A 12882-nucleotide genomic window follows, 5' to 3' on the forward strand; every position below is an offset into this window, starting at 1 on the left:
ATGGTCAGGAATATGAGTAGTTGCTCTAAGTCATGGAGGATAGCAAAGTTAAAGGTAAGTTCACCAGAATGGTCAATGAAGGGAGAAGAAAGCCAAAGTTGGTGGTGAACATTTAAGTCTCCAAGAATGAAGATCTCTGCAGAAGGGAAGAGAATCTGAATGTACTTTGAAAGTTAAGTAGTCAAGGGATTTTCTTACAGAAGTAGGTTAGAGGTAGACAGCAGAGATAAATGGAGTTGTAGCCAGATTATGTAAAACTCATAAGATTCAATAGTATGGTTACGAGCAGGTTGTCATTGTGCACATAGACGCATTCTGCTTTGGAATAAAAACAATGGTATGGAATAGAAAGAGCTACTATCAGTTTCCATAGACACCTGTGCTTCAGGATGGAAAAAATGAGGTTTAGTAGAGAAAGAAGTTAATGAAGAAAAATTAAGGGGGATTTCTAGATATTTAGGGTTGATACTTTCAGAACAATCTGACCGAAGGGATATTTATGGCCCCCTCCCCAGAAGGGGACTCTGTGGCTGGTGTAGTACATACTCACCTTATCTAATTTCAAGTTTTTGAGTGCAAGATGTGTATAGCACCTCTTGAACCAGTACTATTAGATCTCACTGTGAGTAATTATCATTTCAGTTTATGTGTATTGCCTCCTCTAAGTTGTCCATACCTGTCAGTGGTCAGGAATTTCAACAGAAAGATAAATTATAATTTATTTACCACTTATGGTTAACAAAATCACATTTTAAATTTTCACATTAAAACCAATATGATTGTCCCCTCTTTCACACTTTCTATTTATCATTATCATTGTCCTTGGTGTGGAATCACAGAAAAATATATGTAGCACAAAACTTTCTCAATATCAGAAGGTATACAGGTAAAGGTACCTGAAATTAATGTACAGAAGTAATAAAGTCCCCTTCTGTAAACATTGCCTATAAAAACTAATATCTTTCACTTACCATAAAATACAGCTTTAAGAAGATAACTAAAGGCGCATGTCAATATGTGACTGAAATTGCAAATAGCTAAAAGTATCAACTGAGCCCTTGTAGTTGGAACACATTCACACATAGTGACTTGGAAGTATTAGATGGTTGGCGGGAAGTGAATGTAAACAAACAGCTATCCAGCAAGACGTCTTCCTCAGGTGACAATGACGATTGCAATTGAATTAAATCATCACGAGTATTCAGTCCTCACCTCCAACAACACTCTCCATAGAGGGAAGCAGTCATTGGAGAGTGGCAGCTATCTCATCAAACGCTGATTTGCCCTAGCCCTTTTTTATTTATTTATTTATTTTTTTATTTTATTTTATTTTTTTTTTTTACTGTAGAATTCACTTTTAGGAGTCCCAGATGTGCTCTTTTTCCCTCACCAACTTTAAATTCTTCTCTACATCAACACCACATTTTCAAACCTTTCTCTGTGATGTCACAAGATTTTGAACAAGACCAACATGTTAGTCTTGTTTTGCAACTGGTTTTTACAATCACTAGGTACTGATATTCAGTCAGAAACTACCAACTTGCAATTTCAGTTGCATATTGACATGTGTGAACCTGTCTTAAATCATAGCTGAGTATAAAGTTTACCTAATTCATTCATCAAAAATAATTAAGGAAAAAAGATTTGCATTAAAAATATTTGCCTTCAGATACATACTAATTTGAACATATGTATTTCATTTTGTGATGCATCAAAATGCTGCAGCACACGAGTATGACTTGAGAGGATTTTGAAGATTCAAAGATGGTGGTGGGTGGGGAAGGCCAGCATCTGAGAATTGAGAGAAGCAGACCAACCTTGGCAAAAGGAAGGAAGATTTTAAAATTATCTTCTTGGATCAAATTTAAACATTTCTTTAAATTACAAATGTGATGATAGTAAGCACATAATTAACAATAAAACTGTATCATGAGAACTTTATGGGAGTTGTTATAATATTTTCTTTTCTCATTAGCATAAATCTGAATGAATACAGCTTAGTGCACACTGTATTGAATCATGCATCCCACACACAGCTTTGAAGAATTAAAACTTTTTGGGCACGATATTTGGTAATTATTAGTATCGGGTTTGGACTTGAAGTCAAGCAACAACACAAGCAGTGAGTAAAAGATAGAGCTTCTTCACATGAGTCACCTTCAATAGTGCAGTGTGAGTCGAAGGTGGATCGGATGAGGGTTTGTTAAGGCCAACAGACAGGTGTGATGGTTAGCGGCTTCATTTACAGGTATCACATCATTGGTTCCTTACCATTTAGTCACAGTCACTAGTTGATTACTGTGCCACACTCATTTCCTGTTCTGCATCTTACATGTCAGAAATATCTAGATTTGCTTACAATCAAGCAGTAAGGTGAGTAGATCAGAGAACTTTCGATTGAGAGAAAACGAAGTACAGTGAAGGCAAGTGTGGCAGATTAATCAGCTAATGATTCAACATATTTATCATTACACTATAACCATGTACTCTGCAGGAATTCCTGATCCCATTTGAAGGTATTTGTGCAAAATCCTGTTACTGCAAATTTAACCTGTGCCACTGTTCCATGTTTACTTCAGGAAGGTCAGAGAACAATGCAGTGGTTCTCTCATCCGCCTAGCAAGGAGCTACCTCTGCTTCTCAGACTCAATATTCCTCACAACACATCATAGTCAGCTAAAAAAATAAACTGTAATAGATGATTTCAACTTGCTGCATTAGCTATTCTTCATACAATAGTGACATGCTGTATTTGGTCTCATTTGACATATTTACAAAATACTTATAGATAGAAAAGTTATTACAGTATTACCTCATTGTCTCTGTGCTGATGAGATCATATCATTAGCCATAAAAAAGCTAATGAATTTGGGAAGTTATTAGTTTTGTAATGTTGAGGATGTAAGGTGATAGAGGCAAAGATCAGACAATACTGTTCATTACCACACAAGCCTCAGATTTGTGAAAAGGTTGATGAAGGAGATTAGGAAGAGAAAAAGAGGACAGTTGTGGGTGACACTGTGACCACCAAGGTTAGGTCAGGTCAGGAAGCAAAATTGTAAACTGAGTTAGGACACTGCAGCAATGAGATTATGTGGCACTCACTACTGTTACAAGTGCCTACTTTACTTAGTAAATTAAATGCTCATTCAATCAAATCAGGTAAATATTGAGGGAAGAATGGCTGTTAAGTGTCTCTAGTGAGTTTAACAATAAACTTTGGTAAACACTAACAAGATGAGGCTGCTGTGGTGAGGGAGAGCTGTCTGTCTGTCCTCAATAATCTGGGTACATTTGCAATAATTCATCCCAAACTTCACAATGGGTATTCAGAGCATTGGCAATGTGGATTTGTTACCATTATTGCCCCACTTAGCTCATTGGAAAAAGTTGAGGTAATGCTGTATGTACAAGTAATATTATTTAAAGCCAGTACAGTCAAGAAGAGAAAAAAAAAATTGCTTAAAGATATAAAGCAATTATTATATATACATGGCAGGCAGAAGAGCAACACTTTGTCAACACAAGCGGCAGTGGCAGGCATAGCACAAAGAATTTTAAAATATATACTGCACACAGCTCTGCTCAGGACTCAAAACATGGATATGAAGCACAGGAGTAGCATTTTCTTCAATATATCTGAAACATGGTATTTAGCTTCTGTTTAGTGTCATTGGCTGTTGATAAAATGAAATATGTATGTTACTCACAGATTTTCTTTTCATATATAATATTAACAGACTACACACTTCATTTTTTCTCCCTTAATGCCTTGTGTACCATGTCACTTTGCTGCCAGATGATTACAGAGGAATCACTGTCACTTCCCATGTAAAGGGAATCCTCAGTTTATGATGGTCTAACTTCCACCATTTTATGGTATGACGTTGGCAGTGCTTATCTCTGTACATTCCCCTAGATTTTTTTGTTAGTTTTATTTAATTATCTTTTATTTATGTGACTTCTTACAATGTGGCGTGGGAACAGATCTTGGAGGTAACTTGAGGATCCCCTGTACACTGACTAACAAGGAACAACAGTATACTAATTATGTGAACAGTATTGCATTGTTGACTTTTTGTGTTCCAGCAACCTGCAACGCTACATCCCGTCCCTGTTGATGGAGCAGTGGAGGCAAGTCACAGAACCCTGGTGACTCGTGACGATCTGACAGTGCATCCATTCCAGTACAGTGAATGTCCTCTGTAGTCCTTTTGTCTGTCTTGTAGTATCTTGTAGACTCAGGTGGGTTGGGCAAACAAATTATTTGAGGGAAGGGTTGGGATCTAGTCAGTCAGAACCAATTGACCACAGTCTGTCTTATCGCCAAGGGGAACTGTTAGATTAAGTGGATATTGACATCACACCGGCAACTGACACATAAGAGAAAGTGTTTGATAATAAGTTGATGTTAATTTTTTTTAAGTGTTTTCTCTCAGCACCTGTAGTACCAGCACTCAAAATCATCCAGCAGGGTATGGACTTGCTGTTGTTGGTGTGAGCTACTTGGGATTCTGCCACTCATGATCCAAGTAGCCGTGTGTGGTGCAGTTATAAGTAGAATGATGCAAAGCCTTCAAAATGTGCTGGTGTATAGAGTTGTCATTTATAAATTTAATCATTGATCTTGTGGGTTTGAAGAGCATGAATGTATGGAGTGAGCCAGGCATGATGAACTATTCCATTTGCAATACTAAAATATTCCCTATGCCATAACTGTTGCCATATTGTTGTTTATTATGTTTATGTACAAAGGCTGAAGTTTGCTTATGTGATATAAAAATGAGACTGCAGCATACATGTGGTATGTGCAGGATTAGTTAGCAAAGAGAGACAGCAAGGTCTTGCAAAATGTGAATATCATTAAATGGCTCCAGCTTAAAAATAAATTTCAATTGTATTTAACTAAAAAAAAAAACACTGATGTATCCCAAGTGGGCATTATGCAGGGCATGATACTTATCTCTTAGACAATGACTCAACACACACACTATTTGGAACGTGAGGGAGTGATGCAGGTCTTCAGTTGATACTAGTGTTGAGTTTAACATCCAAAACCATTGTAGTCATTGTGATTTAATTTTGATGGTAATTTTGTGTACTAATTTAAGATTATAGATGATTGTACATTCCTAATGTAGTGTTTGTCTTAGTTATAGCTCTAGAAAAGAATGAGTAAGACCCAGAGAAAACAAAAACAAGTCCTATCTTTGTCACTCCCAATGACAATGTGTTAAGTGCTGACTTCGGCACATCAGTCTTTTCTCACTGATTGCCTCCTTAACCAGCCTCACCTGATAACAAAACTCTATACACTGAAGATTGAAAGGAAGTGCACACACAGTGTGCCCTTAATTAATTGTAAAGAAATGTGCTATGGCTTATTATCTGAATATTTCAGGGAAAGCCTTCCACATTCTTGCACAGAAAACTTTGTGTAATTAAAATAAAAAAAAGGCTAGCAAAAAAATAACCTCACTAACAATATGTGGTAGAGTGATGGAATGAAGAAGAATTGTAGTATAATTGAAGCATTAAATTAGCACTGGCAAGATTAGTGGCAGTTTTACAGGTAAAGTAGCTTTGTAAACCTGAGTGACCAAGTGAACCAAACCAGGCAGCAGACACTGCCAAAAAACAAAGCTTGACGCAGGCCAAAGATAACCAAATTTCATCTAGTCATTCATCTCAAAAAAATACTAATGACGCACAATTAGTTAATACATTATTTAAAGTGAACATATTTTCACACTTGGACACTCAGTCATCATACAAATAAGAACTCCTTTTTGTGAATCAGTGTATATAGGAAAAGCATATTTTTGCAATAAAGAATTAAGTTGGAGTTCATATTTCACTGGCACCAACGCAGCACAATGGAAGGCAGTGCAGGCTGGGGATAGGAAGCTCTACAGTGAAGTGAGGCTGCCATGAGCTCCTTCACAGATAAGTCGATTAAGTATGGGGAGCTGAATGGCATGTACGAGTGAGTCACGATTTACCAACATTCAATCAACAAATTTAAGTTTCTAAAATAATTCCATTTCTTGGTCCAATTTACAAATGCAGAATTTGTATTTATGAATGAATTTTTAAAGAATGTATCTTTTATGTAAATCACTCTTTACCTGCACAATACACCAAAAGTTTCAGTAGTGGTAAGCAGTATGCTGTGTGGCTGTGGTAGAAATGCTGTCACTTCATTCCAAGACCAGCAAACTCGCATCCCCAAAAAAAGCAACTTGTGATCAGCCCATTATCATGACTGACTTATGACTTGTGACATATACAGAACAGAATTACAACACATTACAAGAAGATGGAGTCAGATCTGCTGCAAAGGATTAGAGGTGCCACGAGAACAGTCCAGGGAGAAGAACCTTCGACACCCTGTGGCTTCTGGATATAAGCCTGAAGTGTTAATGACTGTACGGTAAATTTCAATCCTAGAATCCTAGAAATGTGTTTAAGTTTTGTCCCTTGTGTCCCTGTTGAACTATCTAATTCTTACAGTAAATTATAAAAATCAGCAGATAAAAAAATTACCAAACTTGTATAATCTAGACGTAAGAGCTATTGTTGTTTCCACCACTCGTAACACAATCCAGTAACACCAACACTCAACAAAAAGAGCAACTGACATACATATATACAGCAGACTCTACAACTTAGCCGTCAGCTCATTGTAGCAGCTATCACAGACCCTGACGGACTTCTTGTTGGCCTCGAGTGGAGCCTGCTTGCTAGAGCAGTCGTGGCAGAATATCTGTCCACAGTTCCGGCAGTGGTGGCGCCTCACAGTCACGGAGAACGCTTTGGCACACGTATTGCAATTCAGCACCTCAGAGTCATCAGCCCATTTGCGTCCAGCTAACTTCATTGTCTCCATCTGATCAGAGGAAATACTGGTGTTAAATATGTCTGCTTTTGTAAAATTTCTAGTGACACAAGCATATTTTTTTTACCATTAAACATTCTACTGTCCACCTGACTACCACCGAACTAGTAACACAGGCATCTTGTTTTTTGGTCAACTACAGTGCTTGCCACTGTATTAGTTTGGACCAGGCTGCCAACTACACCCAGTACCCTTCATATTTTGTGGCTTAGTGGTTATATGGGCAAGAGAAGGGACTTCAGCATAAAAGAAATTTCATCCATAATAATTAGCCTGTACAAAGAAGAGAAACCTATAGAGTTATTGGTGTAAGTGAAAGAACTACGCAGGGATGGACCAAATAATTTTGTGATGGTGGATAGGTAGTAATACCACAGCACCAAAATCTTCCTGGCAAGGCCCAGAAAACCAACCCCCCACACTTTGAATGGTATAAAGCAGCAAGGAAATGCAAACTCACATCTGCCTGCATGTTTAGTGAAAGAACAAATCCTTGGTTGCTGAGTGAGGTGTCAGGAAGGTCAGCGCAGTGACATCTATGTGGTGCCTCTCCACCATCACAAAACTGTTTGGTCCATCACTGTACTGTTCTTTCACTCACACCAACAATTCTGGCTATATCCTGTGTAGGTTTCTCTGCTTTGTAGACGTTTTCTAATAACACAAATATATTTCTTTGGATTAACAATTGCATTATCATCAAGGATCCTATTTTGGGTTAACCATATTTTATTGTCCTACCATTCCTGAACTATAGCTATTGACACAAACATCTTTGTGTGAGAAAGCTTGTAATATCATGCATCATATCACCTATTGATACATGATAATATTTAATCATCTTATTATGCTATTACCTACTAAAAATGTTGCCTTTCATATTATTGAATCATGTTATCCACTTAATCTTAATTTCTAAAATAACCATATTATGTATCATCTTCAATACTACTATTGAGTCTTAATTTCATCTTGACCACAATGACAAATGTTGTGAGAATGTGACAAGTTCTTTGGCATTTTACAATCTTAAAAACACATTGGTGTTTTTATCGTAATGAGCACTCCTCCACAATGCAATATTTCTAACACACTGTGAGACACCATAATATGTAAGTGTGACCTTAACTAACAAGGAGGTATAAATAAACTGGTACCAATGACATTAAGAGCAAAATTTCATTCCTCGGCCATGATGATTTGTCTTAACTAATCTCAAGTATGCCTCCATACATACCAATCAGGTAAAAATACTTCTCTACATTTCCTTGTATAATCTCTCACAGCAAGCTGTGACTGATTCTTTTTTTGTCTGTTAGTTGCAATGACCTTAAAACTACCAACCATCCCTCCTTCATTAAAAGTAACCAGGGTGAGTGTAGCTCACTATCTGCAGTGCAGCCTGATACAAAGAAACACTTAACTAATTTGTACTATGGTGAATCACTGTATGAAGTTCCTTACAGATAGAAAACTGGGAACTATTAGGAAAAGAAAGAAATAATCTCATGGAGTTGTAGCAAGCAACAAACATCAGACAGCTTTTTTAATAAAATGTCATAAGGAATCTATACAGTTAAGTCTTAAGGCAAAATGACTGCATTATTTCAAACTTTTAAGCAGCAGAACAACAATCTGACTTCAACATTGGTAAAAATACATACATACAAAAATCAGTGCCAAGCTCCATATGATCGTCAGGATAGGAGTGTGGCACTACCGCCCTCCTTCCTTAGTCCGGTCACTTGCAACTCACCTGCAAGTTTTGATTCTCTCGGCCCAGTTCGTGCAAGGCTGCTGTGGAGTCATCCAGCTTTCGCCTCAGCTGCGTCAGCTGTCCCTGCAGCCGCTCTACCTCAGATTCAGCAGCCACACATCGTTCTACCAGGCTGTGCTGCTCCTCAGCTGCTGCCTCCACTCGTACCTATGTAACAAATATCCTTCCTAGTTAAATATAGGTGTGACAATGGAATGGCACTGGAGACATATAGTTGTGACAATAGACAAATTAATCAAGAAATAAAAAGAAACCAATGACATGGAAACTTCTGTAGTGGCCACCCTGGATGGTTCTAAGGAAGAGACAACAGATAGAATTGTGACAGTAGACCATTAATAAAGACAAGAAAGGTAACGAAAGTCAGAAGCAGCACTTCTTTAAGGTCAAACACTTACCTCAAGCTCCAGCTTATCACCAGCCAGCCCTGCCACCTCTGCTTCTAGAGAAGCTATCCGCCCCTCAGTCTCCCCAACCTTTTCTTGCTGGACCTCAAGCTGCCTGGTCAAGTTAGAAATCTGGAAGATAATATTAGATGGCTTGGTAGGTCTAGGTGTTCACTTTGTTTCTTCTAAAAGTTCTTTAATCTTATACATTTTTTTAATCACCAACAATTGTGTTGAATCACAAATCTAGAAGGTAAGATGGATTGGTAATGGTAAGTCTTGGTGTTCACTTCATTTTTTTTCTCCAAGACACAAATTTAAAAAAATTTTTTGGAATTCAAAAAGGCAACTGAAGATCCTCTGTAACATTAAATAAAACAATACTACATAGCTTAAAGCCAAGTGATGAGAGTGCTACTTCTTACACCAGAAGACTAGTGAATGATGCAAAAATATCCAATTCTGATCCCAAACCTCACACTATTCTATGGGGGTCCACACAACTCCTGCATATTCCAATCTGGGTCTTATTTTAGTACTTACCAATTTCTTCATCATTTCTTTGTCCATGTAGTGAAATGCTAATCCAATATTCCTTAGCAAATTATGTCTCTCTGAAAATTCTATCAATATGGCTTACCGGTTGATTGTTTTCTTCCATCGTCACTCCTAAGTCCTTTTCCTTTATTAATTTCTCCAGTTCTACTCCATCTCCCATCTTATAGATTCCCACTGGTCATCTTTCACTCTTTCCCATTTCCATGACATGGCTTTTGTCCACATTGAATTCCATCTCCCACTTTTTACTCCATTTCCAGATCTTATTTAGGTTTTCCTGCAGTATTTCACAATCCTCTTTTTGCTTTATAACTCGGCACAGTTTCGCATCGTCCACAAACAGATTTATGTAGCTGTTCACTCCCTCTGGCATGTCATTTATATATATATATATATATATATATATATATATATATATATATATATATATATATATATATATATATATATATATATATATATATATATATATATATATATATATATATATATATATATATATATATATATATATATATATATATATATATATATATATATATATGAGAAAAAGTATTGGCACCAATACTGACCCCTGTGGCACTCCACTTTCTACTGCTCTCCACTTGGACTTCATATCTTTAACTACCATCCTTATTTCTCTCCCCCTCAAATAATTTTCCATCCATCTTAATGTGCTTTCTTTTAAGCCACCCTTCTCCTCTAACTTCCATAGGTGTGTGTGTGTGTGTGTGTGTGTGTGTGTGTGTGTATTTACCTATTTACCTATTTGTATATTACAGGGCCCGAGCTAAGCTCCCTGTGTCCTGTCTCCTTGTCCAATCCTGTCATATCTCTCTTTCATCTGATTGACACACACCGCGTCAACGACATCACTACTCAGTTATCAATGCTACGATGCGGGAAACTGTATTTTCTCACGTCATTTAGACAGATGTCCTTTACTAGCTTTTTTCCATGTCCTCGGAGATGATTACTTGTGGTCACCTTTATCAACTCTCTATCCAGTATGTCAATCTTGTTCACCAATTTATACATAGTTATCATGTCTCCTCTAGTTCTTCTCTCTTCTAATGTGGTCAGCCCCAGCTTCCTCAGTCTTTCCTCATAGTCTAACTCTCTGAGTCCTGGCACCATCCTTATTGCCAGTCTTTGTACCCTTTCTACATTTTTCTTCATATGCGGTGACCAGACACATGCTGCATATTCTAGCTGGGGTCTTATTAAGGTACATAATATCTTCTTCATCATTCCTTCATCTAGGTAGTGGAATGCAAGGCCAATATTTTGAAGCATGTTGTATGTTTTCAAAAAAATCTTGTTAATGTGTTTCTCCGGTGACAAAGTGTTTTGCACGGTTACTCCTAAGTCTTTCTCCTCATTGGTCTCTTTAATTTTCTCATTACCCAGCCTGTAATCCCTGTTTGGTCTGTATCTACTTCTTACCATTTTCATAACATGGGTCTTGTCTATATTAAATTCCATCTGCCACTCCTTACTCCACTCATATATTTTATCAAGATCTTCCTGTAACTTGTTACAATCTTCCACATTCTTTACTCTCCTCATAATTTTAGCATCGTCCGCAAATATGTTCATATAACTATCAATTCCTACTCGCATATCATTAACATAAATCAAAAACATGATGGGACCCAGCACTGACCCTTGTGGAACTCCACTGCTTACTTTCTTCCACTCGGACTTCCTTCCTCTCACCACTGTTCTCATTTCTCTTCCCATTAAGTAATTTTCCATCCATATTGCTAGTTTATCATTTACTCCTCCAGTCATCTTTAGTTTCCACATCGGTCTATTGTGTGTGTGTGTGTGTGTGTGTGTGTTTCTTTAAGTTCGTGTGTGTGTGTGTGTGTGTGTGTTTATATGTCTCTCTGGCGATAGGTCATTGGTAATTGTCACCCCAAGGTCTTTTTCTTCATGACTGGTTTTATGTCTTCATTTCCTATCTTGTACATACTCCTGATTCTTCTTTCACTCTTGCCAAACTCTATTTTCTTGCATTTTGTCGTGTTGAACTCCATTTGCCATGTACAGCTCCATTTCCATATTCTGTCCAAGTCTTCCTGGAGTAGTTCGCAATCTTTGTCACATCTCACTTTTCGTAACAATTTTGCATCGCCTGCAAATAGGCTCACATAACTGGACACCCCATCCACCATGTCATTTATGTAGACTGCGAACATTACTGGTGCCAACACTGATCCCTGTGGAACTCCACTCTCCACCAATCCCCATTCTGATGGTCTGTCCTTAATTATTGTTCTCATTTCTCTTCCTACCAAAAGTCTTCCATCTCCTCCAGTCATCTTTAGTTTCCACATCTCTTCCCTTCCTCAGCTTTTTACTATGCGATCTTGTGCTTCAAATTTCATATTCTTCTTTCATGATCAATTTCTCATTATCCACTTGATCCATTCCATTAATCAATTTATAAACTTGTATCAGATCCCCTCTCTCCCTTCTCTGTTCCAGAGTTGGTAGATCCATAGCCTGTAGTCTCTCCTCATATGTCATCCCTTCAAATTCTGGAACCATTCTTGTAGCCATTTTTTGTAGTCTCTCCAGCTTCCTTATGTGTTTCTTTTTGTGAGGGGCCCACACTACTCCTGCATATTCCAATCTGGGTCTTATTATAGTACTTATCAATTTCTTCATCATTTCTTTGTCCATGTAGTGAAATGCTATTCCAATATTCCTTAGCAAATTGTATGTCTCTCTGAAAATTCTATCAATATGGCTTGCCAGTTGATTATTTTCTTCCATCGTCATTCCCAAATACTTTTCCATTTTTACTTTCTCCAGTTCTACTCCATCTCCCATCTTATAGATTCTCACTGGTCGTCTTTCACTCTTTCACATTTCCATGACATGGCTTTTGTCCATAATGAATTCCATCTCCCACTTTTTACTCTATTCCCAAATCTTATTTAGGTTTTCTTGCAGTATTTCACAATCCTCTTTTTGCTTTATTACTCTGCACAGTTTCGCATCGTCCGCAAACAAATTTATGTAGCTCTTCACTCTTTCTGGCGTGTCATTTATATAAATGAGAAAAAGTATTGGCGCCAATACTGACCCCTGTGGCACTCCGCTTTCTACTGCTCTCCACTTGGACTTCATATCTTTGACTACCGTCCTTATTTCTGTGTGTGTGTGTATTTACCTAGTTGTATTTACCTAGTTGTAGTTTTACAGGGCCTGGGCTTTATGCTCGTGTGGCCCTGTGGCCCTGTCTCCATATC

At 37.6% G+C, this 12882-nt stretch overlaps 2 protein-coding genes across 7 annotated transcripts in view; one reads left to right on the plus strand and one right to left on the minus strand.

Moving 5' to 3' along the window:
• The window catches only part of LOC123512824 (MTOR-associated protein MEAK7-like), a 72818-nt gene extending 66973 nt beyond the window's left edge, over window positions 1–5845 (plus strand). For all 6 annotated transcript variants that reach the window (XM_045269426.1, XM_045269430.1, XM_045269428.1 and 3 more), the window contains exon 11: window positions 4090–5845. The gene's annotated coding sequence lies outside the window, so the exon portion shown is untranslated. The remainder of the gene's footprint in view (window positions 1–4089) is intronic.
• The window catches only part of LOC123512540 (early endosome antigen 1-like), a 98688-nt gene continuing 86511 nt past the window's right edge, over window positions 706–12882 (minus strand). Inside the window, exons 13-15 of the mRNA XM_045268966.1 lie at window positions 9074–9232; window positions 8655–8822; window positions 706–6889 (exon numbers count right to left, since the gene is read on the minus strand). Coding sequence (XP_045124901.1) covers window positions 6662–6889; window positions 8655–8822; window positions 9074–9232 — 555 coding nt within the window. The 3' untranslated portion in view covers window positions 706–6661. The remainder of the gene's footprint in view (window positions 6890–8654; window positions 8823–9073; window positions 9233–12882) is intronic.

This window comes from Portunus trituberculatus, chromosome 34, assembly GCF_017591435.1.
Source record: "Portunus trituberculatus isolate SZX2019 chromosome 34, ASM1759143v1, whole genome shotgun sequence".
NCBI classification, from domain to species: domain Eukaryota; kingdom Metazoa; phylum Arthropoda; class Malacostraca; order Decapoda; family Portunidae; genus Portunus; species Portunus trituberculatus.